The sequence below is a fragment of the Colletotrichum aenigma genome (assembly GCF_013390185.1).
Source record: "Colletotrichum aenigma strain Cg56 chromosome Unknown KSG_Cg56_contig07, whole genome shotgun sequence".
In the NCBI taxonomy this organism is placed as follows: domain Eukaryota; kingdom Fungi; phylum Ascomycota; class Sordariomycetes; order Glomerellales; family Glomerellaceae; genus Colletotrichum; species Colletotrichum aenigma.
This window is the reverse complement of record NW_023500913.1, coordinates 1,851,250-1,879,054: the sequence shown is the minus strand read 5'-3', so window position 1 is coordinate 1,879,054 and position 27,805 is coordinate 1,851,250. Positions and strand designations below refer to the sequence as shown.

Below are 27,805 nucleotides of genomic sequence, written 5' to 3'. Positions count from 1 at the left end.
CGCGAATCCCCACTGAGCTTGTTTACGAATTTCAAATCCCGACTCGTTGATGGAGAAAAGGCTCCAGAGCGGGACACCCGTCCGCCGCCGTCTTCTCCGCCGCCGCCCCGGAGGATCGAGGCCGGCCATGTGACCGTTCTAGAAATGGCATCTTTCAAGGCCAAATTCGAGATGACAGGCTGGGAACAGGATCTGGAGGGGCATGGGGAAAGGCAATTGGAGCACGAAACTACCTCAGATAGGGGGCTCTCTTGGTGAACCCCGATTATCCTGTTGCCCAACGCCCTACGGGCCGCGGAGACACGGACGAGAAAACGTTTTGCTAGTCACGTTGGCAAATTTGAGGCTGTTTTGGGCAGGACCATTTAGGAGGGATCGGGAGAAGGCGGCTGCGGCTCTGATCGCCTCAGGCCCGTTCGTCATGCGAATGGATGGCCGTGATCCATCGGTGCCTCAGCTGCCAGGCCACGACATGGTCGTGGTTCAGGTGCTGGGTTGAGTATCTGTGTCAGATATTAGAGATTTCGAGTCACATTTCACCGGGGCTGCCTTCTTTGCGAATATTTATCACCAAGTCGTCTGGCCGCCCACCCGCAGCCTGACCGCAGCTTATCCTATCCAAGTGTTGAGTTTGCGGAAATGCTAATGCGAATTATCCTGCTCTACAGCCTCTTGGATCGTGCTCATGAGAAAATTGACAAGCAAACGTCGGTGTTCACGGGACAATCCGATTGGAGAGCCTCTTGACATCATCATCAGGTCTACCTTCTTCACCACGGTCCACCAGGGACCGCAAGCAATGAAAGCAAAAGAAATCCTTCTCAGGAAGCTTTGGGTGTTCAAAAATTCCCTAGTCAGCCTAGGCCGACTAGGAGTGGTCATAGTTATAGTTTTCAACTAGCAAAAACACGATCTCGGACGAATCCTCACTGATACGCGTAAAGCCCTTGCACTCGGATGAAGAAGAAAGGAAGAAAAACGAGCAAGACCCGCGGCACGAGCTGGGGTTTATATGTGTTTTCCATGGTGGGTCACGGATCAGTAAAAGGTACGTACCGGAAGCTCTCCAGGTGAATTTTTTCAACAGGCAACAGGCGCGGGGTCATTTGCTGGGTGAGTCACTGCGCGCGCAAACACCAACAAGGTGCCTGAGACGGAAGGAAGACTGAGGTTTTCCAGCAGCAAAGTACTCTGCCTGGAGCGACAAGAGGCAAGGGCCACTTGAGGCCAATGAGGCCAAACTCGGTGAGGCATGACGCCCGTCATCAAGCTACCTTGCTACTTGCCTTACCTAAGGTATGCAGCCCACGGCCCGAATCTAGGGATGGCGGGGTAGAACATCCCACCTTCGCCTTTCGGCCGCGACTGGCTTACACTGTCTCTACCATGAGTTGTGCAAAGTATTCCATGATGAAATTGCCGACGACGTCTTGATTCTTATCTTTATCAGTCAGTCAGTCCATGGCTTGACGAGAGATGCCATGGTGATTTTACGAACGCAAAGCATCCTTCAGCGCCTCCGTCGTAAGGTACCCTTGTGATCGTGAAGGTCTCCGTTCTATGGCTTCCTATTCTGTGCAGCCTCGGTTTTACTGAGCATACCTTCGCAACCCAAACGGGTTATTCCCTTTCACAATGACTGTAAGCGCATCTTCTTCAGATGACGGGAGAGCAAGCGCAGTAAGGGTGCCATTTCCGTGCATCACAGACGCTGCCTGTGGAAGTCAATCAGGGTGACCTCAATACTGCAGACTTCGTCGGGTCTCCAGCGAGTTCCCCCGCTAGGTGCTGCCCGCTGCTGCGTTCGGCCGGGCTGGGCTTTCCCTTCCTCGGGCGCCCTTCACTGCTTTCCTGCCCAACCACGGACCCCCTCCTGTCCACAATTTGTATCTCCGAAAACCAAACTTCAGGCTTGATGGGATTTTTTCCTCTTCGACCAACATCTCTGTTAATCGCCCGCTTCTCTAAGCTCTGCTTCCGTCGCCCATTTTCGACTTTCGACTTTTGATTTCTTGCCCCGCGCCTAGCACATATACCATCTGACATCATGCCTCCTAAGAAGTGGGGTGAGTAGCTACATGTCCCGCACACGCACACAAATTATCCTCAGAGGCAAAATGTCACGATGATCTGGCTGGACCGGTTCTCGCGCCCATGATCGTCAACCCCACTTCAGCATCATGTCCTCATCTTCTTGAGCTATGCTGACTGGGTTTAACCGTAGACGAGGAAGAGAGCGGCGAGGAGAGCTCCAGCTCCAACTCTGCCCCCGTTGCCGCCCTCCGCCGTACAAAGTTCGATGACGAAGAAGACGAGGACGATGTACGTTCGCCCACCGACCCGCAACGTCGCTGCGCGCACACACTGACGCTTTCTTGCAGGTCCTTGACTCCTGGGATGCCGCCGAAGACTCCGAGGTCGAGCGCGAGAAGGCCAAGAAAGCCGAGGAGGCCAAGGCCAAGGCTGCCGAAGAGGCCAAGAAGAACAAGAAGTCCAAGACCCAGCGCATCGCTGAGCTCAAGGAGGAGCGCGCTCGCCGCGCCGAGGAAGACGAGTCCGGAGAGGAGGAGACCGAGGCCGAGCGTCGCGAGCGTCTCCGCCGTACTGAGAAGGAGTCCGACATGAAGCACGCCGAGGACCTTTTCGGTGATATCGGAGTTCCCGCCGGCCGCAAGGCCACTCTCGCCGGCACCGCCGTCCAGGTCGACCCCAACGATCCCAGCAAGACGGCCAACATCGCCCAGATGCCTCTGTTCAACCCCCAAACCAAGACCCAGTTCGAGCACCTCCGCACCACGCTGACGCCCATCCTCGCCAACAACGCCAGGAAGGCTCACTACGGTCTCTTCATGCAGGAGTTCACCAAGGGCTTGGCCAAGGAACTCCCTAGTGAGCAGATCAAGAAGATCGCCTCTGCTCTCACTGCCCTCAGCAACGAGAAGATGAAGGAGGAGAAGGCCGCTGCCGGTGGCAACAAGAAGAGCAAGGCTGCCAAGACCAAGGTTTCCGCTGTCGTTAGCCGTGCCAGTGCTGCTGACACCGAGACCTACGAGGACGATGCCTTCGGAGAGTAAGTTGCACTCTTGAGATGCTGTCAACATGCCCCGAATGCTAACCCTTTCTCCAGTGACGACTTCATGTGAAGCAGCAGGCAGGGTTGCATCATTCCCCCATACCCAGCGTCCGGCCCCTTGCAGTCCTGCGAGCCCGCTACGTGTCGTACAATTCGGCGCGTCTGCGTGCCGAGATTGGCGGCGGCGGCGGCGGCTTGATTTTACGCGATCATGTCCACACGGCACAACCTGTCGCGTCATTCGCACGTGGGAGCAAGGACCCTTGAGGGATCGCAACCGTTTGGGGCCGCTGGAGATTGGGCCAAAACAGAAAAGATGACGATGTTGGTTGGCGGAGTAGTGAAAAATGGCGTCAATTTTGGCGGACGCTGAATAGATCATGGATGGTGTGCTTCGCACTCCATTCCGTTAGGGTCAGCATGCTACACTGCGTTTCTCGCATGATATCAGGAGCACGACGATTCGTGATCGATGGATAATGGGACTTGGTAGATCAAAAAAAATATGATAGATCCGATTCATCAAAGATTCATTTACAAGACTACCTGCACAGCCCGACACATTCCGCATAGATTGGAAGCGAAGTCCTAAGTGTATGGCATCCAGTGCTTGCTAAGAGAAGCGGCTTGAACTTCGAATTCGGTGCAAGTAACCCCTAGTAAAGGGATTAACTCATGAGTTCTGAACATGCTCAAACAAGTAAAGATCTCGCAATCCATCTTTTCGGTGATTGCACGAGCAACGACTGCAGCCAGCAGGAGAGAGACTCCCTGTGATTCTGAGAGCAGCATTGCCATGAGATACTTGATCAAATGGAAACATATTCCGTCAGATTCCTGCGCAGTATGGCCAGCGGATACATAGCTAGCTAGCATGTAGATAGAGCCAGGCATAGAACAGGTGCCTCTCCATCCGCCTACTTGAGCTACACCAGTCTCGACCATTTTCTAGGCGAAGGAGGCTTTGGGCCTAATATCACTTGACGGGTGGTTTGTCTTCTCCACCCCGGGCATGCTTCCTCAGCTCGAAGCGTGTTAAATGTTTAATGCCTCGTTCGCTGTGTTTTCCAAGCATCCAGCGATACGCCTTCTTCTCTAATACATGTCAAATGGCTATCAAAACAGAGGCAGAGAGAGAGAGAGACAGACAACTTGAATCGTCGTGATAGGTGCATGCAGTTTCTCGGTGAGCCCCGGAAGACCATGCTTTGGTATCCTTGGATGGGGGTCGAGACACCACCCTGGGCTTCAATATCGCGCGTTATGCATAAAGTAGGTGGTCAAGGGTGTCGCGCGGAGGATGGAGAGATGTTTAGAAGCACGAGCATGGTTCGGATCCCGGTTTGACGACGTGGGCGTCATGCGCGAGACCTTCAACACAAATGCGACATGCGCAGTGTTGATGTGAGTCACAGCCGAAGCGGAAAAGGCAAGCCAGTAGGTGCGAAGTTGCAAGCACATACGAGTCAAGAGTTGGAAATAGGGGTATCAATTATTTTGTCGTTACCTCTCCCCCTACCAAATGTGTATCCCATGTATCGTACGGAACGCCTCGCCGCCCAGAAAGCAAAATGAAGGAGTGAAGGGGGGGGGGGGTTGAGAGCCGACCCTTTCTGCTCCGAAAACATGCTCAGCCGTTATATATACACATTTCCGTCTATGCAAAATGAACGCCCTTCTTTTTTCTTTTTAAATCATGAGGCTCGTTACCACAGCCGTGCCCGCCCCAACAGGAGCAAAAGTTGATGAGAGGAGAGGTGGACTAGATGACGTTACCGGCCATGCCCATGAAGAGGGCATGAACAGCAAGACTCAACGTCCAGAAGCCAACCTTCTTGAGTCGGCGTACGCGGCTTTGCTGATTTTCGACATCGCGGGCAAAGGCCTCGTACGTCTCGGCTGACATATCATCCATCAGACCGCAGTCGAAGATGGTCCAGCTGCCGTCGAAGTCACTAGCGCGTTTGACTATGCGGCAAGTGATGGGGATGTATGTCTTTTTGGCGTTGATGTAGGCCACAATGGGGCGAACAAGCGCCTGGTTGATGTATGAGATGTCCTTCGTGAAAAGGGGCACGGCGGCCTTGACATCGTTCATGTGGATGCGAAGATCCATGATCAGATACCGCCTATCCCCGTCCGTTTGCTCGGGCTCCTCGTCATCGTGTGACTCGGGAGATTCCGGAGTGCTGTACCCGACAACCTCTGGTGCAGCCTGAGAAAGATGACCCGATGTTGGGGTTGGGCCCAAAAGCGCGGCGGCGTCGATAAGAAGGTCCTTTTGAAGGAGGCGCATGCGGTTCGAGATGACCACATCCTCGAGTTGGTCGTAAAAGTCTGACATAACCTTGGTAATGCTATCGTCCAGGTCGGCAGGGAACATGACATCCGCTACAATGTCAACATTTCCCTCATAAATCCAGCCGAAAGGACCTTCAACGCCTCGGTTGAGGTGGTCAATCTTGAGGCCGTCGATGCGAAGGCGGCTAAACTTCTTCCATGCCGACGGCTCGCCAACATCGTTAGCAGCGTCTCCGTTCTCGCCAGCCACGGTGCCATGAACCTGACGAGGGTGAATGGTGAACAGAGAGCCATCAAACGACCCAGACATGTGTGTTGCTGAGAGGAAGTCGTAGAATAACCACTGTTTCCGGAGCTGTGGTAGCTCGCAGGAGAAGATGCTGACCGAGAATGGCCGGAAGCCGTTGGGCTGGTGAACCGTTACGAGAAGATCCTCGAGTTTGAAGGAATCGATCTCAAAGTCGCCAGGCTCGTGGGTGTGACGGTACGAAAGAGGATCGACAACCTCATCCGACCACACAACTGAGGTGCGGTCCACTACGCCTCGGACTCCCTTGACCTCGACGTCTTTCAGGAAACCCTTTCCGTTCCACCATTTCAGGAACGACAGGGTGACGTTCACGGTAGCAATAGTGACATCGTACTGCGTGTAGTTGCCGTCGTCCTCTTCCAACACTCTAACATCATTCTCGTCGTGCTTTTCGGCGGCTGCCACAGCCGCGGCATTCTTCGAGGAACCCTTGCTAACTGAGGATGTGACCTGTCCGGGCCGTCGTGATACGAAAACGTTTCTAAAGGTGATGACGCCGTCTCCCCACTTGGGGACGATGGCCGACTCGAAGACCACCGTGACGCCAGCAGACTCGGTCAGAGAATCACCGACCCATTTCGCGAGAGTTTCTAGGACAGAGCATCAGTGACTGGGGTGCCTAGAAGCAGTGCAGTGAACGTACCCTGTGCAAAAACCGTGTTGATACTGAAGATGATGAGGGAGAAGAAGGTCGTGGTACCGACGAGAATCCAGACAAGGTGACCGAACAGGAACCACGATACGAAAGCACCCCATTCATCAATATTCCACGGCCTCATACTTCTAATGCCCGCCCACTTGAAGCGCACCTTCATGCGACCCAAGAAGCCATTGGCAGCGGCGAGAAGCTCTTCCCGAGTGGGCCGGTGCGGCATCTTCGGTATGTGCAAATATTTCGACATGGTGGAGGCAATCGACTCCGCGTCGTGGTCTGATGTGTCGGCCTTGTCCTGATCTGTAACCTTAGCATTTTGCTGCTTCGGCTGGGCCGCCGTGCCCTTTTCCTCGGGCTTCCCGCTTTCGGAGCTGTGATGCCTCCTCTCATTCGGTGCTGCGCTCCTGGAGTCGTTGTGTATGCCTCGTCGCCATGCTAGTCGGCCCAGCTGGTAGAGCTTCGACTTGCTCGTCAGCCCCGCACTCGCAGACTCGGCAGCAGCGGCGGCGCAAGTAACTACAGCAGCCTGCGAGGGCGAAACGTTGGTGGTGAAGCCGACCAACAGCAGTCCGCTCCCAGTGTAGCTTCGTTGCGCATTGTAGACGTTCGGTCGTGGAAACGAGTGTCGCCCAGAGTGGATGGTTCTTCGGAAAGATGCCGCCTTATAAGTCGGATCGGCAGCCGGCTGAGTAGCCCTGAAGCAGCCGTTCCTTGTTGCAGCAGTTAAGATAGTCGTCCCTTGCAGACCCAGAGTCTGCGACGCCGATGCGCTGGCACAGGACCAGAAGCGACGCCCAAGAAGAGTCGTCGCAGTGTTAGACATGTCTCCAGCTCATCCTGTCTCTTGGTTGAACAGAGAGACAGCAGATGAGGAAGAAGAGCCGGTCGATTATCTACCTCGAAGGGTATGTGCGGGGGGTAAGGGGCGGCTTGCAACAATCGGATTGTAAACAAGATGCAAGAGAGAGAGAGAGAGAGGCACGGCAAATGTTAGTACATTTCATGCGCTCATGCAGACGTGACTGAGATGTAAACCTGCGCCAGGGAAGGCGCCTGTGAAAAGTCATCCATGACGCGCTACCACAGCTTTCGCTCGCTGAACCCAGCTGGACCCATTCCAAAGATACCTGACGTATGGGGGGGCGTCACCTCACACCAGCACCCCTCCTGCTGCTGCTGGAGGCTGGAGCCAGGGCAAAGAGAAAAATTTAGTCAAAAAGGCAGCATGGTCTGTGCTTCCGTAACCTGGGCCCCCTGCTTCCACTCATGTAAGCAATGGTTAGGTAGAGTGCATGGTGAGGCTTGTGTGGCTGTTCTTTCTAAACCCTCAACGTTATTCCTTGAAGCCCCGAAGCCTGTTAAGAACTCTTCTGTAGGTAGTCCGAAATACTCTAGCCAGCCTCTCTCAATTAACGTGCGCTGTGACTCAGGAGAGCAGGATGGATATTGCTGCAAAAAGATGCCATGCTGAGCAAGGATGGTGGTGACACACAGTTCACTGAGGTACGGATACCGGTCTCCACTCTGCTCTGGTCCCCTCTTTCGTTTCTCAAGTCCGTGCCTTGACCCCCTCACCCAAGAGCCTCTGTCTCTGCTTATCCGCTTATCGATAAGAAAAAACACAAAAATTTGGCACTGCAGTTTAATCGAATCGGTCTACAATTGATACCCGCCGCTTTTTTTCTTCACAATCGCCTGCCCCCGCCGCCGCCGCCAGACCGACTCGCCCCGACACACAAACCGGAGTCCCTGACCGAAAAAAACGATACCCATTTTCGAGTCCTTGTGAATTTCCAGCGATCGATCCCAAGACCTGAGGAATCTTCGACCACCAACTTCCCCTTCCGAACCGCCCATCATGCCCGCTCCTACCGCCAAACAGGTGGAAATCGCCGCCCCGCCGCCCGAGGCTGCTTTCCAGGAGGAGCAGCAGGACGAGGAGCTTCTGCTCGATGCGCCGACTGCGCTGCCCGAAGACCTGGATGCGATCATGCCCAGCGTGCCCCAGAACGGAGAGGAGAGCGAGATGGTCGTCGACGAGGAGAACCGCCCGCGCTTTGCGCCCGCTAGAGACATTGTGCGCCTACCCACATACTCGTAGAAGACTTGTTGATATCAGGGACTAAACGTTGCTCCAGGACCCCGTCACCAGAATAGAGACCCGTAAGGTCCCGGTGCCTCCTCACCGCTTCACCCCCCTCAAGTCCGCCTGGCCCAAGAGTACGTTTTTCGCACAATGTCTTTGAGGATCACCTTTGTCTGACGAGTGCGCGCCCACAGTCTACCCCCCTCTCGTCGAGCACCTCAAGCTTCAGGTCCGCATGAACCCGCGGAGGAAACAGGTCGAGCTCCGCACATCCAAGCACTCCACCGAGGACGGCGCCCTGCAGAAGGGCGAGGACTTTGTCAAGGCCTTTACCCTGGGCTTCGACGTTGATGATGCTATTGCGCTGTTGCGTCTGGACGATCTTTACAGTAAGCAATACTCTTGCGGAAAGGAGACAATGTAGAACAGTTGCTGACAATACTGTAGTCGAGACTTTCGAGATCCGAGATGTCAAGCAGGTCATGGGCAACGAGGCGCAGGGCCGTGCCATCGGTCGCATAGCAGGCAAGGACGGCAAGACGAAGTGTATGTCGCTATCATATCGCAAACCCGTCCTCCAAGAAATTATCACTAACAGCAGACGCAGTCGCCATCGAGAACGCCAGCAAGACCCGTATCGTCCTGGCCGACAGCAAGATCCACATCCTCGGCGCCTACAAGAACATCCACATGGCCCGTGAGTCCATCGTGAGCTTGATTCTCGGAAAGCCTCCTTCCAAGGTCTACGGCAACCTGAGAACAGTCGCCGCGCGCATGAAGGAGAGATTTTAAGAGAGGGAATACCAGCAAACAAAAAAGCTGGAATTGGACAAAAGAAAAGTGAAGGAAAAGTTTTAAAAGGACAATCTTGGGTGGTTTAATGATGGCATGAAACGACATCCTGTCATGGACTCCGGCGTTGTGGGCATTTTAGAGATTCCAAATCATTACATGGGCAGGGGGAAAATATGATGAAGCATTTGAACCAACATTGTCATGCTACGGGTGAAATCTCATGGATAATGACCGACACGAAATCAACTGAAAAGCGTGAGTTATTTCACTCAATGGTCCTCATGACGTCGACTTACATTCCAAAGAAGTCTGGTACACATACTAGGTTTCTCTGGCACCGACATTACCAGAGGCTACAAAGTTCACCAAAAGTCCATTTCTGATTGCGGAACGAACCATGTCCATAATGCGTTACTCCATAGACGTCTATACGTGCCTACCCGCCGAAAAGACCTTTTTACATAATGGCCGCTCACCCGGCGGCCAACCTGCAAGCCAAGCCCTTTATCCAGGCGATTCGTCTCGATCAGGGGGATTAAAAAAACGTTTCCCCTTCCCAGGTCACTCTTACTGACTGCCTCAACGTTGTCTTCTCCCGTTTCACAACCGCCATTTCGTTAGGTTAGATGGGAGCATTCAGATTCCCGTAGCTCGCACACACTCTCGTAATTTTGTGTATTCTGTTTGACAGATTTACTCGTCGTCACCCTCGCCCTCCTCCTGAGGGGCCTCCTCCTGCTCGTCGTCCTCGTCGAGGCTGCCGGCGGGCACCTCGTACAGACGAAGGATGGACTTGTTGGGGTCCTTGACGAGCACGTACTTACCGTCCTGCTCGCGCTTAAGACACATGTCGGCAATGGTGCGGACAATACCCCAACCGTTGGAGAGAGACAGGTTCATCTGGTTGGCGAAGTCGCGGGGCTTCCAGCCGACGACGCCGAGGATGACATGCTTGTCGTTGGACTTGGGGTTGGCGCGAGACACGAAACTTTGGTGTTGTTAGTTTTACATCTTCGACAAAAGGGGGCAAATCGGTAATGAAAAGACATACCCAAGCTTCATGACATCGGCACGGGCAAGGATGGACTGGACAGTCCACCTGGCGAGCTTGCAGGAGTTGTTCTTCATCTCAGTCGCCACGACGGCACCACGCTGGCTGACAAGCTTGGTCCTCCAGTCAAGAGCACCACCGCTGCCCTGAGCCTTGCTGTCGAACTCGTTGAGCGCGTGCAGGGTGACGAGCTGGTCGTCGCCGCTGATGGCGTTCTTCTGAACGGCGTCGACCTCAGTGCGGACGACAAGGTAGACGTTCTCCTCCTCGTCGTTAGTGGACAGGTCGAACTTGCGGTACTTGTAGGCCTTGCTGGCGGGGGGGTCGGTGTCCTCGGAAGAGTTGTAGAAGGGGTTGGCGTGGGGGAACTGCAGCTTCTGCGTCTCGTTCTCGATGACAACCTGGTTGGCGAAGTTGTGGTTGATGTAGGTAGCCTCCTCGGCCAGGGCGCCGGGCTGGTTGAGGGCATCCTTGCTGCCGTCGGCGGCATCAAGAGGAGCGTCGGCGGCGTTCTCGTTGACGGTAACCATGTCGAGAGCGGCGTTGTCGCGCTTGTCAATGAAGACCTTGTTGCCCTGGACGGAGATGACGATGTCCCAGGGGTAGACGGAGCGGGGAGAGCACATGAGCATGGACAGAATGCTGTCGGTAGCGAAGATGGTGGCCTCGCCCTTGTCGGCAAGGTCCTGGATCACAGGATCGGAAGAAGTGGTAACGTTGTAAGCGGCACGGTCAATAGCGTTGAGCCTGCGCTCAGTGCCCTTAACAGGGGGCTTGTCGTAGGAGCGGTCGTAACCGTAGACGAAGCCGTAGGCGTCGATCTCCTCGCCCTCGTCGGCATCCAGGTTGAGCTTGGCGAGACGGTTGAAGTCGATCTCCTCCAGCAGCTTCCAGTCGGCCTTGATGTTGATACTGGCGTCACGGTTGCGGGCAGGCTTGTCGTAGTCCTTCCAGCCGAAACGGCGACCGCGCTGGCCACCGCCGGATCTGCCGCCACGGTCGAAGCCGCCGCCGCCGTAGCCCTGACGACCGCCCTGCTGGGTGCGGTTGATGGCCTGGCGGCCACCACGGGTGGTGGTGGCAGCTCCTCCGCGCTGACCACGGCCGCCGCGGGTGAAGACGGCGCCGCGGCCGTATCTTGTCTTGGTGCTGTCGCGGGTGTTGCTGACAACGGAGAATGTGGACTCGTCCTCGGCGGGAGGGGCGTTGAAGGAGATGGCGTGGCCAGCACCGTAGACTTGCTGGTCTGCAGGTGAATGTTAGCGACGATATTTTTGACATTCGTTCTCGGAGAGTGCACCTACCACGGTAGTTACGGTTGTACTGCTGTCTTCCTCCACGGCCATCTCTGTCCTTGCCCTCGGAGGTCCAGTCGGCCATGCGACCGAGCTTGTCGCCCTTGGAGAAGGGCGCATAGGGGACGCCATTCAGAGTGGTGTCGCTGGTGACTGGCGGGCCCCAACCGTCGCCGGCCGGGCAAGTCTCGACGAGCTTGACCCAGTCGATTTCCTGAGCCATGATGAAGAACGTGTGTGTGAGTGCGTCCTGGGATGGGCTGCACAAGCGTTCGGGGGGAGTCGGTATTGAAGGGCGCTGTTGCGGGTGGCAGCGGCGGGCAGCGATTCGGCTCTGGAGAGGGAAAAGTCGTTCAAGGGTTTGGGCTGTGCCGTGTGCGCCTCCTCTCGCCGTCGATTTTCGACGTTCGGTTTTTGGTGGGGTGAACTTTGTGGGGCAGAGCGGGCAAAATTTCGTGCACTGCACTGCACTGCGCTTCCGACACCTGGCGGCCACTGGCACCCACTCGTTTCCACGCGACGCGGGGCCACTACATACCACCTGAGCGGTCTGCCACCTCCGTGTGTCCACGGTCTGCGGGCAGGGAATAAATAAGTCGATGCCTGCGTAGTGATCTTTCCCAGTAGGTGTTCAGTCACAAAGAAACGATCTCTGGATCCTCGAGCACTACGTGATTTGAATTTTCTATTTTCTTTACCCTCATTACCGATTCATGGTATCAATAGTGTTGTTCCCAGAATACGCTCGTGTTTCCCGCTTGAGCATCTCATCAAATAAGTAGTACAGGCTGGGATTATCTAAATCCCTTATATACATCACACCCTCGCATGGCCAGCATAGGCACAGCTCAAATGTCTTGATAATGAGATCTTAGTAGACCATCATTTCAGGTCGGGAGCAGAAGACGTTCTCCAGGGCATCCCTGACCTCGAACTCCTCCATCACGGCGCCGAAGCTTTGCAGAGGTTAGTAACATGCTCACATGCAAGAAGAACGAGAGATATCGGGACCAGCACATACCCGTAGCATCGGACCTTGTCCTTGAGCTCGTCAGTGAGCTTGTTGAAGTCCTCGGCGCGGAGCTCATGGCACCTGGGGTGGCCGAGAACCATACCCCAGGCCATGACGGGCGTGACCTCTCCATCGAGGTTGAGCTTCTTGCTAAGGTCCAACAAGGCTGAAAGACTGCCCTTGCTCACTTCCCACGTTCTCTGCTGAGAATCCAAGTCCCCGTTGACGTTACTGTATCCAAACGGGATGTCGGGTGTCAGTTCGGGAAAAGGCGCCGGGGGGCACGAGGCCATGAGTGCGTGGCCGCAGGGTTCGCCGCCCATCTCGCTTGATCTCTCTAGTAGCCAGGGCATGTGATTCATGCAGGGTTTCTCGAGACTGTACATACCCTCGATAAAATCGCACTCGTTAGCAAGCCCTTCCGTAACTGTGTTTTTTTGTCTTCGATAATCATCGCTCACACCACGCGACTCCCGGCGGTGACCAGAATTGGTGGCATGAACAACGGCTTCTTTTTACTGCGGGGGAGGTGATAGGTATGCCTTCGAGGGGTGGTGGTTATCGTACGTTAAGACGAAGTCAATGCCCGCTTGCTCAAAGTCCACATTTCTGCCAGAATTCTGCTCCTGCATGGTTTGCAGCTGCTGACCGCCCATCATCTGAGGAAGGGGAGGGGGCGGACCGTGGGAGTGGGAGTGAGACGGACCGTGAGACGAGGGCGACACCGATGGCGCTGTCGTGGATGTCATCGGCGGCGTGTACGCGTTTTGGCCGTAGCTGTGGCCAGACACACTGGCGCTGGACGTGTACCCTGCGCTGGGGTTGCTAATCATGTCGTCGCCGTAGTGCGAGAGAGGGATGCCGTTTTGGGCCAGGATTTGCTTTAGTTGTCTGTTCTCCTCGGCCACTTTGTCCTTGTCTTGCGAAATATTGCTGAAGATCTCTTTTAGTCTCAGCACTTCGTCTTCCAGAGCCTTGATATAGAGCTCTTTTCTCTCACGATGCGTGCTGTCATCGCACTGTCAGTAACTGATGCGGTCCCGTGATGATTGCTTATCGAGGCAATCGTAGCTTACCGTTGCGCTTGGCGGTTCAGTTCTTGTCTCCTGGTCAGAGCCGGCTTGCTATCGGGCTTCGGCCCTCTCCTCTTGGGCGGATTGCCATCTACAAGGCCCGATTGTTAGATTCTGGACCGCTGGCACCTGATCTTGAGGTATCCTACCACGTGTCGTCCTCTTTTCCGTCAAGGATTTGAGAAAACCGAGGTTCAAAGAGCTCAGGGGCCCCTTCTCCTGATCGGAACCACCACCACCGTTACCGGAGCCACCGCTGTACGGCAGTTGTTGCGGCGCCTTCCCGTACTGGTCAGGCGACAAGGAGGAAGCCATCGCTGCCCTCTCGTATAGCGAGCCAGACGACTGCTTGCGTGCTGGAGACGACGAAGGGTTCGGCGGGGAGCGATAAGCAGCTATGTTGCCCAAGTCAGTCATTTTGTCGTTCAAGAAGCGTCGCCGTCAAGCGACCACGTTTAAGAAGAACAGCTGCGACTCATGTCGTCATGAGGGTGTCTTGCGCGGTACTAGGCCCGATTTTATGGCGGGAGTGGGCTCTTTTTCAAATAGGTGCGCCCGGCTCGAGGCGCAGCTCGCAGTGATGACAGAAAAGGAACCGGATGGATGGACTGAAGGGCTTACCTTGGAAGATTGGATGCGCGGCGGACAGACTCCCGATTCGTCTGGCAATGCGTGGCTGTTGGACGACGGCGACTGCGAGCCGTCACAGCAAGGGGGAGATGTGTAATGGGAGAGGATTGAGCCGTCCAGATTCAGAGGCCTGTATCATGCGCTCGCTGTTTGCCGGACCGCGATTATGGTTATTTGGAAAGAAATTGTTCCCGCACTTGAAACCCAATTCTGGCGTCCGAGCTGTCTGAGGATACAATGCGGCGCGGTGAGGGGGATGAGCAGGGCGTGGGCAGGCTAAGAGTCGGGGTCATGTAGGGAAGACTGGTGCGCCCTGTTTTAGATTTGTTTGACACACTCCAGACGAAGACGATGTCGTGCGTCTTGATCTAGGTCTGGGGATGGTTGCAGCGAAGCTCCCCTTTTTTTGAGCTGCCCGCCTAATGATGGACTTTTTCGGTTGGGGAAGAGGGGTTGGAGGAATGGCGGAGAGAGAGAGAGAGTGTGTGTGTGTGTGAGATGGGTGTGTCGTGGGAGTAGGTAGATAGGGAAAGCTGAGGCGATGAAGACGAGGTAGAGAACGGATGACGGCGGAAGCGGAGCAGCAGCCAGAGACAGAGGGAGACCCGACAGCAAACCGAAGAGACGGGGGCGAGATAACCCTTTTTCGCTTCTGAGCTTTTGCTGTGGCCGTGTGGTGGTTTTCAGGTGCAGGTGCAGGTGCGTAAGGCAAGGTGTGCGTGGTGGCTAATGCTGTCGCGAATCGAGATGACGAGAACAGGCGCTACCGCCGCTCTTCTAAGACAAATATGGCGGAAGCGGAGAGCAGCAGCGGGAGGGTGGGCGAACAGGATGACAGACAGCCAGCCCGGCAGTCGAGTCGAGTCGAGTCGAGTCGAGTCGGGTATGGACGATAAGAAGCCGCAAAAGGACGGGCAGCGGGCAGGCAGTTGGAAAGAAACGCGGGGTTTCAGCAGCAGCTGGAGCAGAAGCAGAGGCAGAAGCAGGCCGCCGTTCGGATCAAGTTGAATCCAGTCCGCTAGGAGGAGGCGAGGAATGCGAACTACGAAAGGGTGGCTTTGATCGATTTCCGTATGCGACTCGTTGAAATTCGATCAAGGAGCGGATTCCGCCTGTCCCTTCGGTAGGCTGGGCCAAGGTACTGGCTGGAAACAGAACTGATCAGAGCAGAGCAGAGCAGAGCAGAGCAGAGCAGAGCAGAGCAGAGGTTGATTTGTTAGTCGGTCGTCTTCCTTGCTGCTGGTCTGGCCTGGCTGCGGTGACAAGGGCTCCCAGGTCGTTGCTTTTTCGGGATCATCGGCGTTCCCACGCAGCAACCACGCAATGCAACGAAGCGCAAATCTGCGCGATGTACCGTACCCTACCCAGGGTTTGGTTTGTAGATGTAGATGTAGACAGACGTACGTAGCTGAGAGAGATAGATATGTCGGGGCGGAGCGGCGGCAAGCCTAAGGTATCGATCTGGCCACCGGGTAAAGCGTAGGGCTACTGAGATGGTCTGTAACTCCCGTGGCCCTTTGAGTCGACAGAGGCACGAAGAAGACGCCAGAGTGATTTGTATTTATGTCTGGCGCCGGTACTGGGCTCTGCTTGGCTCTCTGCTAGGCTATGGTGGCGGCGGGGTTCGCTCGAAAGGCGCAGGCCGTGGATGAGGCGTTGGTCTCGACCCTGACTTGGACTCCAACTGCTGCGTCCGCCCAGCGGTCAACTCAGGGCCAGGTGCGGTGTATCCGTACCGGTCCACCACGTTCAGCATGCAGGCCCGAATGGGATGGTAGGTGAGTGAGAGCAGAGAGCAGAGAGGGAGAGGAAATTTATTGTGTTGGTCAGAAAAGGCGGTAAAAAGCCGCAGCGGGAATTCTTGCTCTATTATTTAGAGAGCTCATCTACAGCTACCTCAGGTACCTTACCTTACTTTGTGAGGAGGGAGTCAAGAGGGGAGGGGGGTATGGGAATGTATTCGTAATGCAGTACCTAGAGTAGGGAGCAGCTGCAGCATCGAGCTTGAATCCGCATGAGATTCGGACAAAGTCAAAAAAGTCTCAAGATTTCCGAGCTTCCTTTCCATGTCTAGGTATCCAAGGTGCCTTAGTAGAGGGGGAGGCCCGATCGAAGCAGACATCTCAACTACGATACTTTATCGAATCGCGGCCAGGAGAAGAAGAAGAAGCTTGACTAGCAGCAACATGAAGCTACCTACCTAGGTAGCTTCTGCCCTTTGACAAAACGCGCGCCGGGCCAGCTTCCATTTAGTTCAGGCGGGGCGAGCAATGGAGGGGTTCCCATTCGCAGGTACAGGCACAGGGTGAGGTCGGGTCAGGGCAGGGCACTGAAGTAGGTAGGTGCCTTATTCCGTACCTACCTAGGTGTGCTGCGTGTGTCCGTCCATAGGTACGCGGGAAGCATCCTGGATTCGATCCTGGTGGCCGCTCTGTTTCTTCGGGAGCAGCGGCTGGTCCCCACAAGCCTTTCAAAGGGCTTCCATACCTACCTTACCTTAGTACGGAGCACCTACTTAGGGTGACTTGCTTGACTCAGGGTGGTCGCCCACAGCTCCGGACCCTGCAGAGCTGTTGGAAACAACGCAACGCCCGCTGCCAGGAAACAGCAAACACCCGACCGTCTCGTCGCGTCGGGGTGAGCTCCGAGGTTGTCGGCTCTGTTCAGGTCAGGTCAGGTCGAGGTCGACTCGAGAAGGCCAGCCAGGCAGGTCAAGACATAGGTCTGCCTAGGTAAGATGGCCACGACAGCCCTGAGACTCGGTGATGCCTTGGGACCAATATCCAACGCCTTCATACGCCCGTAACAAGAACCCCATGACTGGCTCAACCTCTCAAATCACCTCCCCAACAGCATGAGATCCCGGCAGCCTGCGACGGCCTGCTTGACGAGCTGAATCCCAGCCCAATCTTGCCTGCGGCCATGCGCGTAGTCGAGAGAGAGAGAGAGAGAGCCAAGATCAGAGACCCGACCGACGCGGGTATACGAATCTCGAAATCTCGCAGGAATATCTCTTAAGCGACCACCAGAACCCGGGCCACGGCATGCCATACCCCATGCAGCATCAGCACGTACCTATGTACGGATACCTTGCCCAAGTTCCTTCCGCAGTATTCGTACGGATATTAAGCCTCGGTACGGCTCAAGTGACCATGGCCAAAACCCAATGGCTGCTGCATCAACATCGGACGAGCTTGAGAAAAGCCAAGAGTCCCTTATCTCAACCTCCTACTTCAATAATGCGAACTCGGCCGACTTCCTGGGTGTTGCTATTTTGACATTTCTGCCGCCAACTCTTTTGACACATGAGCACCAGTCCGTGTGTCGCTGTCCTGTCATTGTCAAGTCCATGTCGGCACACGTCGTGCATCTGTCGGATCACGGTCCGCTGGCACTTTGACGTCTCACCCCTGGCTTCTGGCTGGACTGCATCTTCCAATTTCCATACCAGGCACGAATGCTCGACTCGGCCCATGTGATCAGCAAGCACTCCGCGGGATGGAAACCCCTGGTTCCACAATTGGGGGATTCTGGAGGGGCCACTGATCCTCGTCGCCATTATTAAGAAACAAAGTTCAACGTGCCGTTCATCGGCTCCAAAGACGGACGACGGTTCTCTCGCCCAAAAAGTCTATGCCGTCATACCGTATCCCACTTGGGAATCCCGGCGGGACCGGCGATTCTGCTAGTCGAGAACGAGCCATTGCGGTATTATGTTTCCTTTTCCCCCGAGTCTTCTGTGCATCTCCCAGTCGCAATCAGTCTTTCGAATGGAATATCCTCAGCCCATGATCGCCTAGAACGAGAGCTTAAAAGATTCCTTGTCGATCAAAGCAGACAGGGAATACGGCGGTAGCTTGTGCTTGCCTCAACGACCGAGCGACGGGAGAGGCGCGCACATCTCTGAGACGAGTTGAACCCCGGATCACACTCACTACCCACTGCCCTAAGCTTGTTCCAAAACGCCCTCTCCAAGAACTGGCGCGGAAAGTCACGCGCACGCGGCTCCCTTTCGAAACATTCCCATCCCAGGGCGAGGTACCCCTGGGGGGGAAAGGCCAGTGGGTAGGTAGATCACTCAGCCGCGCTTCGAACCGTCGTCTCTTTTGCTCCCGCTACTGTCCGTCGCATAGTACGACCAGGACATAGTCAACAACTTTATTGCTTACTTTTTTTTTTTTTGGCGGAGACTTTTACTGCCCAAAAGTTGCGACTTGCGAACAGATATTCAGAGTTGAAGGTACCAGAACGTGCCCCTACCGTAGCGAATTGGATTGTTTCGCTTCGCTTTCGCTGTCGCTTTCGACTTGAGCCTTGACGACGGGTTGGTTATCCACACGTCTGTCATCGTCATGGCCGGCAACGGTAATATGATCACTCACTTCCGGGGAGCCGCAATCTTGGCGCCGTGGGTGCTCTGGCTGCTGCTGGCCGACACCGCCATTTCCCTCCAGCTGCCGTTTAAATGGTTCTTTCCAGACTTCGTCTACAACTCGTCTTCGAGGATCGCCGAGACCGTGTGGTACTGGATCCAGATCATTTTTGAGCGTTTCAACGGCGCAAACATCACCTTCTCCGGTGATGCTATTCCACGCGGAGAGTCGGCCGTCGTGGTCGCCAACCACGTCGGATGGGCAGACTTTTACATGATCCAGGCCTTGGCCATCAAGGCCGGGATGCTCGGTCGGTGTCGCTACTTTGCCAAGATTCAGTTGCGGATCGTCCCGTTCCTGGGCTGGGGGTTGTGGGCGATGGGCATGCCCATGGTGAGCCGCAACTGGGCCAAGGACAGGCATGAACTTGATAGAGCCTTCTCGGGCATCGTTAATAGGCAGTGGCCGACTTGTGAGTAGCTGCTGGCGAGGGCCCATCCCGAGACTGTGAAGATGGCAATTGACCTAGTGCAGGGCTCATCAGCTTCAGCGAGGCCACCCGCTTCACAAAGAAGAAGTACGAGCAGTCAATCGTCTGGTGCAAGGAGTCGGGGCGTCCGCAGCCGATGCATCTCCTCTACCCAAGAACCAAAGGCTTCATCACCACCGTGCAGCATCTCAGAAAGGCCTCTCATGTCAAGGCAGTGTACGATATCACAATTGCGTACCAGAGGGGAGGCGAGTTTCACGCTGCACCGACTATGTGGGACACCTTGAGCGTCCCCGGACTCAGCTCGAGGCTTGGATACAAATTTCACGTTCATGTGCGAAGGTTTCCGCTTGAGACTCTGCCGACAGATGATGAGAAACTGGCCAAGTGGCTTGAGAATGTTTGGGTTGAAAAGGGGGAGTGGCTGGACGTGAAGAAGGCTGAGTGGGCGTCTACGGCATGAGGCTATCTGAAGAAGCCACGCGTAGTTAACTCTTCGCTGCCCATGCCCAACTCTTTGGGCGATGAGCGCACCGCAATGCGGCAGTATCAAGTCTGTCGAGATCATAATGAGTCAGTCGGTCGATTACGAGAGGTTCTTACCCCAGACGACCACCTAATAAAATGAGATCTATTCCCAAAATCAAGGCCAGCTGGGCGATGAAACCGAAACCGCACATGTGCATGTTTGGCACGTAGTCGACATACGGGAGCTTTCAGCCAACAAAGCAATGCTTGCCAGTCCCCAGACTTTTCAGTCACTGTGATCTATTGACACCTTGGCGCCACATAGAAGACGGACGCGAGCCCAACCCGCAGGCGCCCAATGCCATGATGTCGCCCAAGTGATTTGCCAATGTATTAGGCACAGCGGCATTGATGGACCAGATGTCTTGCAGGATAGCCCAACCGTTGGAGAGCATCAAGTCACACCAGTGAACGGGGGCGGCCAAACGGAAGAGTCCCCGTGTCTCACAGTGAGCTACGTCCAACAAGGCGATCGCCAATAAACGTCAGACTGAGGTGATGATGGCGGTTTGATGACAATTATCTCGTCATCCGCCGTGAAGAGACCGGGAGCACCTAACTGGGCTAAATAAGGCGGAATGCTATCAAACTGTACCCTCTACCGGCGACTTCTATCGATAACGGCATGAGGAAAAGTGGTTGTGACAGGCGTCTGAACGGCAACTTCTGCCGGAGCCACAACTGTAAGGGGTGCCTCAAAATGACGGCGTAGTCTTACTGAATCAGTTTGTTCTCGTAGTACCACAGAGAAAGGAGTTGGGGGCAGGCGCTCGACATGAGGCGTTGGGATAACTGTCTTCCGATGCTGTATCGCGGCAGGTCCAGCAAGTACGCATAATTACGGGAACAAAGCCGTACATCCCGTCATGTATAGTAGTGTATGTGATTACTTATGTCAATTGCAACTAATAGAACCATCCGCTAAGTTCGAGTGCCAGGGCTTTGCTCCCGAGTCCGAATTCGCGGCCCGTTTATGCGTCGTTGGCGGACGTGATTCACAGGCTACCTGTATTTTGAACTTTGGCTTCTTCGTCTACTCGCAGCTGGACTATTCTGCGTCGTGTTCGGCGTGTAGTACTACTTCCTCTGTAAACACTTGATCTGCACACATTGTGAAATAATAAACGAAAGGCCCAAGTAGAAGTTACTGACTGGATACCTTCACATTCATCGAATATCACACGCAAGTTTGGCATGTACATCACAGGGAGAGATATTTCGATAAAACTTCCGTGGCTTTGAATCTTGGGAGAGCCTCGAGCCCATCCGGTTTTTGTGTTGTATTATGTATTAGAATATTGCTTCTGATTTCCGATTTCTTCCTGGTAATCACTTTTCCCCCTCCGACAGTTAACTCCATGCTTCCTAACCAGCCAGTAAACGTTCAACTGCGAGCCAAACGACTCTCCTTTTCAGCCTCTTGGCTTAAATGCCTTCAAGCAGCTGGTGTACTACCCGCAGAAGCAGCCATAGCCTCTCTCGCCGGTATGTTGAGTTGTTCTCTTTCCTCTGTGGTCTCTCTGATGGCTGCAGGCGTTGCTGTCGTAGAAGACGGCACGGAGGCGTCTGTGGTAGGGGTTGGCGTTCTTGTTACCGCCGAGATGTTTCCAGTCCCCGGAGGTGCTGGTAGAAGCACACGGGGCGCGGGAGATTGAGAAGCCGGCAGCAGCATTCGCGGAGCGGGAGGTTGGGAAGCTGGCAGCAGTACACGAGGAGCCGGTGATTGGGAGACTGGTGGCGGCGCACGCGGAGCGGGAGACCGAGAAACCGGCAGCACAGCGCGCGGAGCTGGAGAGACGGGTGGTAAACCCTGAGAAAACGTTGCGGCTGCAACGCTCCACGCGCTTGCCCGTGAACTCATCTCGCCGACCTCGGGTTGCGGTAGACCCTGAATCTGCATCCGCACATCCTCCGACGCCCTCTGCCAGGCTCCCTCATACCCGGGGATCACCTCCGGCAAGGCCTCCGTCGGCCAGCCAATCGCACTCAACTGCTCCCTCCGCTCCTCCGCCTCCTTCCGCCTCCTCTCTTCCTCCTCGGCCATCCGTCTCTTCTCGGCCTTGGTCAACTTCTTCGGCGCGTTCCCGAGGATCTTCTGCCGCCGCTTCCACCAGCTGTGGACGGTCCGCTCGGGGACCTTGAACCAGTCGGACGTCTCCTTCAGGGTCGGCCACCGGTACCCGGGCTCCTCGGGTGGCTGCTGGTCCTCGCGGCCGCCGTTCCAGCCCTTGCGCGCGCGTATGTCGTTCTCATCCGTCACGCGGATCTTGTGGTTCTGCAGGAACATGACGACCTCCCTGCGCTTCTGGTCCGTGTACGACCTCTCCATGCACTTCAGCGGCCCGCGGGCCTGATAGCGCGCGCGCTCCTCTATGGGTTTGGGCGGTGGGCCGGGGCGTTTGTAAGGGGTGCCGTCTGCTTTGTACTTGGCGCCGGCGATGCGCCCCGTCCTTTTGCGCTCCGCGAAGACCACCGTCACGCCGGACGGAACGGCTCGGACGGAGGCCGGCGACTGCGGCTGCGACTGTGACGGCGATGCCGGGCTGCCGCCGGCCCCTCCGTCCTCGGCGGCAGCGGCAGCGGCAGCTCCGGCGATTGGCGTTTCGGCCGTTGTCGATGACATGGATGACGGCTCGCGGCGAGCGACTCAGAGCGTTGGAAACAAAGCGTCTGCGAATCTTGGGGTATTGTTTTTGTCTTTCCTCCCGAGACGCGTCTTTTGGCTTAGGTAACGGTGCAAAAGCAGCAGTATTTGTCCGTGCTCCATGCGAATTTTTGGACTTGGTAGAGTGTTGTGAACTGATGCCCCACCACACAACCGTCCCATCTCTGCCTGCTTACAACTTGCAGTTCTTGTGTCGGTCTGTCTCGTCGCCATAGTTGTTGAACAATTCCGACCTGGAATGGTGGCTCATGACGCTCGCGTTTTTGTAACTTGTTGTCTTTGGTTCCTCCTTCTCGCGACACGCATTGCAGAAACAGACAAGTCCACACGTTGCAAACTGGGGCCGGGGGGCTGGAATGGGAAGTTCGCGACACAAGAGTCGCAGTGAGCCACTCGGTTTCGGTCCACCAAAACATGGCCATTCAACAACAACCTTACCCCTCAATTCCAGCGCGAAGTTCTACGTTGGACCACGGAGAAACCGGCGTCACATGGCTTATCTGAGCTCTGATTGGACTCAACGCCCAAAGGGGCGCCAACGAAGTGATTTTCCACGTCGAACATGAACGTTGCGAGACTTGCAGCGTGTCTCAGAGGTAAAACGACACAACTTCCTCGCGTGGTTCGCAGAGGGCTGTGGCTAGAAGAGGCAGCCCTTCGTCTGAGACGTCGGTCCCGACTTCAGACCGGCGGCTAGTGACAAACAGCGCCGTCAGTCGAGGCACACCCTATCCGGACTCCCCCAGATATTGATAGGGCAATGGCACGCTGCCCCTGGCCTTGTGACGAAGGGCACAAAACTTAACAATATACTCTGCTTCAGTTCTGCATCGCCGACGATGTTAATGCAGGCCATTTCTCTGCCGACGCCAGCATCTTATCAGACTGACTGTAGGCATGGAGGCTTAGATGAATTTGCGCCAGGTCAAGTTGCGAGTAGCATACAAGTTGAAGGGATCGTCCCGTGGCTTATTGCCATGCCAAGATAGCCATCCTGACTTCGAATGGTACTCTAACCTTGGAGAGTGCACTAATCACGGCTACAAACTCAATTGCCGTAGCCAGAACTGAGTGATGGGAGTCGGACCCCGCAGGTCACTTGCTTATGTCTGCACCAGTTGGATGGCCTCTCTAAACCACGGCAGCTGTCGATCACCTGGCTCACCGCAACTGCAAATCGAGAACGCGGGGAGAGCTGCTAGACTAACATGAAGATCGCAACGAAGTGGAACCAAGACATCTGGGTCTAGTTCAGTTCTAGTTGAGAATACCGTCTGAATGGCGTCTTCAATGCCAGACAACATGGGCATCCAAGGATAGAGGAGGACCTTGGAAAGAGCCTTGAGAGCAGGGTCCTGCAAACAAAAATGTCCAGTTGACTCGGCGATCCGTGGCCACGGCACGACCTTGAACTTACCCGAGCCCGGATTGAGGCACAGGGTTAGAAGCCAAGGATGGCTCTGGGGCAGAGAAGATTTCCCAACCACCAGCACGATGCCTGTCCGTAGGCAGACATGCAGCAAAGACATGCAGTAACATGAGTCGTTAAGGTTGTCTGGGGTTGCCGCAAAGAGGCGGCTAAATTCCAGACAGAATCTTTCAGAGTCTGAGCTCCTGGCATGTTTGAGATGACAGGCGTGGGAAGTCTCGATGTGTGAGAGACAGAGACTGAGAGTGCCGCCGCCGGCCCACTTCCGAGCATTTGATGGGGAGCTGTGACCCGAGACCCGGCCGTGGCTTTTTGGGAAGGAAGAAAGACAGCCACTTTGTGCTTGGGACGAACAGTTTACACCAGGCGTCGATCTTGAGCAGGAATGTAGTCGATCATGCATGGGACCTAACCTCGATCAGTCATCAATGCAATCTGTGCGGTTGGCAACACAAGGGACGACTGAGAAGATCGGTGGCCTAGAGAGATGGCGGCTCCATTGGCTAGCCCGAATGTTTCGCGAGGCGCAGGCCCGCGGGGCGTGAGTAACACGTTCATGGTGCCTTGTGTGCCGTGGCAGCGTGGATGAAAGATCATTTCGAAGGACGGATCTCGATTCGGCGCCGTTTACCCCAGCCCGTGGATGAGGTAGACTAACCTTTCAAAGGCAGGCTCCTGGTTCAATGACAAGGGGGCTTTCGGAAAAGCCAGCGATCTGGGAGAGTAGGGTATCATGGCAGGGATACTCGAGATGAAGATGATGGAAAGTCTGGAAGAAGGTGATGGACGCCGGGAGCACGGCAGGTGGGCGACGGTGACATTAGCGAGTGGGAGGAGGCCGAAGGGTAAATAGTGAGACAAGGTACAGGACGGGAGATGAAAAGAGATCAAGCAGGGCGATTTTTTTTATTTTTTTTTTTTATTTTTTTTTTTTTTTGGGGGGGGGGGGGGGGGGGGAGAAGGTGGTTCAATGTCCACACTGCCCACTCCACCCTGCGGCCGATTGGGTAAAGATGCTAGGGATGACGGGATTGGCAAGCATCATGCGGGCAGAACGCTTGGCGCGGGCGTTTTGGAGATTTCGGGGTTGAGCCTGCCCAGCCTGCTTCATCGATAGCACTTTTCCCAGTTCGAACCCGGTGGACGACGTCGGCGGGAGGTGGATGTGAGAAGAGACGGAGGCGGAGGCGGTGGATGTGCACGCCGGATGGACGTCGTCGTGAGATGGTGGTGCCAAAATCTGGCGTGCTCTGCCGTTGGACGCGACTGAACGTGGCCAAAAATGGAACAGTTGAGACCGTCCTCGACACTTACCAACTCCCTTGTCTGGTTTCCATCCCCATTTGTGTCAATTTGATAAGTATTTTGTGGTCTAGCTTCCGCAGTGGCAGACGGAGCACACTCGCCTTTCGTATCGCCGCTGTCCTCGGTCTCCAGACCTCCCGCTTACTCGTTCCACGACACCCCAGACGCTGGGGAATAAGGTACTCGCAGACGGCTGGCTACGTTTCCTCTTTCTTTTCCTAGACTTCTTTGCGGCACTTGGGACGACTGTGCACATCCATCTGACCAAGCTGATGACGCTGTTTGGATGTGTGTGTGTGTGTGTGTGTGTGTGTGTAAGAAAGAGATGACACACCTCTCAACTCACCTCCGAGTCTTGTGCGTGTACCGGTGAGCATATACAGGACTGAGATGCAGATGCAGACCGGGGCACGTTACATAACAGGTGCCGCGAAAGGGTTGCTGAACTGCTGTTGCTGTGCCAGGTCTTGTTCTTGGATGCCATCCGCATCAAAACTCGCGGCCACAATTCTCTGTCTAGGCGAACATTGATCAGACAGACGGCTTGGAAGGTGTTGGCAAACACGGCGGCCACGGGCGATACAATGAATCCTACCAAGCACCCTAGTAAGCTGTCGCCTGTGATAGTAGGCGGTCGTCAATCGATTGCGGCTATGCAAACCCATTTGACGTATGTTGCACCTCGAGACAGAGGGAAATTGCGGCAATGACATGCGCGTCCTTGAACGTTTCCAATGTTTCCGAGCAGCGAGAGGCTAGCAGAAACGGTTGCACTTGTTGATCCATGATTACCCAGTAAGTGTGAGGCGGTATTCATGTCTACATAGTAGATCTGCTGGAGCGTTAAAACTGCCGGCACCGAACTCCATCCGTCCCGGGCAGAGTCAGCTAGGAGGCGCGTCCAATCTTTTTGGCACTCGCCTTCTACCTGAGACACCCCGGACTAGGGACGCTCGATGTAGATCAACGCAATCCCAAGGGGTCAAATGCCAGTCGTTTGCATTCTCGAAGGGACCCATCCCAGAATGGACCATCGACGATCTTTGTGGCCTTCACCCTCCGATTCGCAGCCCCAGAAGCATGAGAGCGGTGACATGTTGGTTGCCGGCAGCGGTGCCCCAACGGCTCGACTGCTCAGCGCGGAGGGAAAAACAAAAGGATATCGAGGTCGGCGGGGTCAAACACGACAGGCACAGGTGCCGGAGTGCCGCGAATGCAACGGTGAACAGTCAGTAGCACGTACGAAGACGCTGCTCTGCGGGACGATAGGATAAAAGCAAAGCCACAGAAACGTCGTGATGGTGTGAGCAACAAGCAGCGTGCCCAAGTTGCAGGAGAGCGGCTTGGGATGGGGAGACCAGGTGATGGTGTCTTACCACTATGGCATGGGCTGGCGCGGGAAGCCCCAGTGACAGTACCACCTCTAGCTCCTAGCACGCATCTTAGTGCTTGGGGCCGACGTGCGGTGCATCATCATGCCAGGGTATTGGTCCCTGTTGCGAGTACGTAACGCTTGATTGTCCGGTTTGCAGGTATTCGTACTGTGGACAGTGATGCGTGTGCTGAGAACCCGACCTGGCCGTCTGTATCCGCATCGGCTTCGGCGTCGGTGGGCCGGAGGGGAGGGGAGCGGCGGTGGGCTGAACTGAAATGCACGAGACCGAAGATGGGATAGGCGAGTTTGTGGGATGGCATTTGGACCCCTGGAGCGGAAGGGCCAGCATTCATGAAGACGATACTCGTGCGTGCGGGCAGGCCTGTATCTAAGACGCAAACTAACCAAGCCAGCCCGCAGCCCGAGCCCAGGGAGACAGACGGGAGCAAACTTTCCCATGTGGCCATTCCGGTGCCAAACTTCGGGCTGTCGTTTCTGTTCTCTCTCCCTTGGGTCTGGAAACACGTTCCGGACAATCTTCTATCTTCATATCTGCGTCAGAAGCCAAAGTCAAAATAGACAATGTTCAAAAGAGCCTTTCCCTTGATGGTCCGGTAGGGTAATTACATACGACGCAGGGGAGCTCGTACAAGGGGACGAGATAAGAAAGGAAGGCCCCGAAGAGAACAAAACAACGTAGACGAGTAAAGGCATGTGCTGAAGAAGGGGCTTATTTGTACATAGGTAGCAAGGCTTCTGTTTTGCACAGCATCATCAGAGTGCTCCAAAGGAAACGGGATGAGAGACACGAGGCGCAAGGTATGGCAGGTGGAAGAGGAGAGGAGAAGGGTCCAATGCGTTGAAGCATGTCGGATTGCTTGCATGACCGTTGCGACGGTGATTTTCGTCCTGTGCTTCTTACTTTCTTTTTTCTCAAGCTGCCCATCCATCCGTCCGTCCGTCCGTCCCTATACCTTTTTCTGCCTTCCACCGTCGGCAGGCCCCAGCTGCTATCACTCTGCCTCCTGCCTGACGACCAACTTAAGGTGCGATGGAAGTACATGTCGGGTTGTATTGATCCATGCGTTGGTTTGTAAGCGGCATCCATGGATAGAGCAGAGGACAGGAGAGGTGAGGAGAGAGGAGAGGGGTAGGGGGAGGAAACATGTGTACACAGGCAAGCAGATAGACTGATGGATCGGCCTCAGAGGAGAGACATAGCGAGAGGAGGAAAGGTGAACGATGATAAGACTCTAGAAAGCATGTCGGTGGGTTCAAGTTACACTTGCGCTGAGGTGTCCATACTGTGGAAGTTGTTGATTTGTTTCCAGCGGATGGACGAGAGAAAACCTCCGAGTG

General features: G+C 55.2%; 8 protein-coding genes across 8 annotated transcripts; 3 read left to right on the top strand and 5 right to left on the bottom strand.

Moving 5' to 3' along the window:
• Positions 1–2,047: 2,047 nt before the first annotated feature.
• On the top strand, positions 2,048–3,143 carry HCR1 (Eukaryotic translation initiation factor 3 subunit J; the record flags this gene model as incomplete). Its single annotated transcript, XM_037326011.1, has 4 exons — positions 2,048–2,066; positions 2,225–2,322; positions 2,382–3,070; positions 3,128–3,143. 4 exons carry the CDS (start codon positions 2,048–2,050, stop codon positions 3,141–3,143), a joined length of 822 nt encoding a protein of 273 aa, XP_037175810.1.
• Positions 3,144–4,835: 1,692 nt separating this feature from the next.
• On the bottom strand, positions 4,836–7,162 carry MDM31 (Mitochondrial distribution and morphology protein 31; the record flags this gene model as incomplete). Its single annotated transcript, XM_037326010.1, has 2 exons — positions 4,836–6,274; positions 6,328–7,162. The coding sequence occupies 2 exons, from the start codon at positions 7,160–7,162 to the stop codon at positions 4,836–4,838; spliced, it is 2,274 nt and encodes a 757-aa protein (XP_037175811.1).
• Positions 7,163–8,197: 1,035 nt separating this feature from the next.
• On the top strand, positions 8,198–9,217 carry PNO1 (Pre-rRNA-processing protein PNO1; the record flags this gene model as incomplete). Its single annotated transcript, XM_037326009.1, has 5 exons — positions 8,198–8,416; positions 8,478–8,559; positions 8,620–8,814; positions 8,873–8,971; positions 9,033–9,217. 5 exons carry the CDS (start codon positions 8,198–8,200, stop codon positions 9,215–9,217), a joined length of 780 nt encoding a protein of 259 aa, XP_037175812.1.
• Positions 9,218–9,913: 696 nt separating this feature from the next.
• CGCA056_v010761 (Eukaryotic translation initiation factor 3 subunit D) lies at positions 9,914–11,789 on the bottom strand (the record flags this gene model as incomplete). The annotated part of the gene is made up of 3 exons (XM_037326008.1): positions 9,914–10,208; positions 10,272–11,517; positions 11,576–11,789. The coding sequence occupies 3 exons, from the start codon at positions 11,787–11,789 to the stop codon at positions 9,914–9,916; spliced, it is 1,755 nt and encodes a 584-aa protein (XP_037175813.1).
• A 648-nt stretch (positions 11,790–12,437) lies between these two features.
• Positions 12,438–12,871, bottom strand: CGCA056_v010760 (uncharacterized protein; the record flags this gene model as incomplete). The annotated part of the gene is made up of 2 exons (XM_037326007.1): positions 12,438–12,522; positions 12,588–12,871. The coding sequence occupies 2 exons, from the start codon at positions 12,869–12,871 to the stop codon at positions 12,438–12,440; spliced, it is 369 nt and encodes a 122-aa protein (XP_037175814.1).
• A 222-nt stretch (positions 12,872–13,093) lies between these two features.
• pap1 (AP-1-like transcription factor) lies at positions 13,094–14,068 on the bottom strand (the record flags this gene model as incomplete). Its single annotated transcript, XM_037326006.1, has 3 exons — positions 13,094–13,586; positions 13,655–13,742; positions 13,801–14,068. 3 exons carry the CDS (start codon positions 14,066–14,068, stop codon positions 13,094–13,096), a joined length of 849 nt encoding a protein of 282 aa, XP_037175260.1.
• A 4,565-nt stretch (positions 14,069–18,633) lies between these two features.
• LPAT5 (putative 1-acyl-sn-glycerol-3-phosphate acyltransferase 5) lies at positions 18,634–19,607 on the top strand (the record flags this gene model as incomplete). Its single annotated transcript, XM_037326005.1, has 2 exons — positions 18,634–19,126; positions 19,189–19,607. 2 exons carry the CDS (start codon positions 18,634–18,636, stop codon positions 19,605–19,607), a joined length of 912 nt encoding a protein of 303 aa, XP_037175259.1.
• Positions 19,608–21,107: 1,500 nt separating this feature from the next.
• Positions 21,108–22,295, bottom strand: CGCA056_v010757 (uncharacterized protein; the record flags this gene model as incomplete). Its single annotated transcript, XM_037326004.1, has 1 exon — positions 21,108–22,295. The coding sequence occupies one exon, from the start codon at positions 22,293–22,295 to the stop codon at positions 21,108–21,110; it is 1,188 nt and encodes a 395-aa protein (XP_037174863.1).
• Between the last annotated feature and the right edge of the window lie 5,510 nt (positions 22,296–27,805).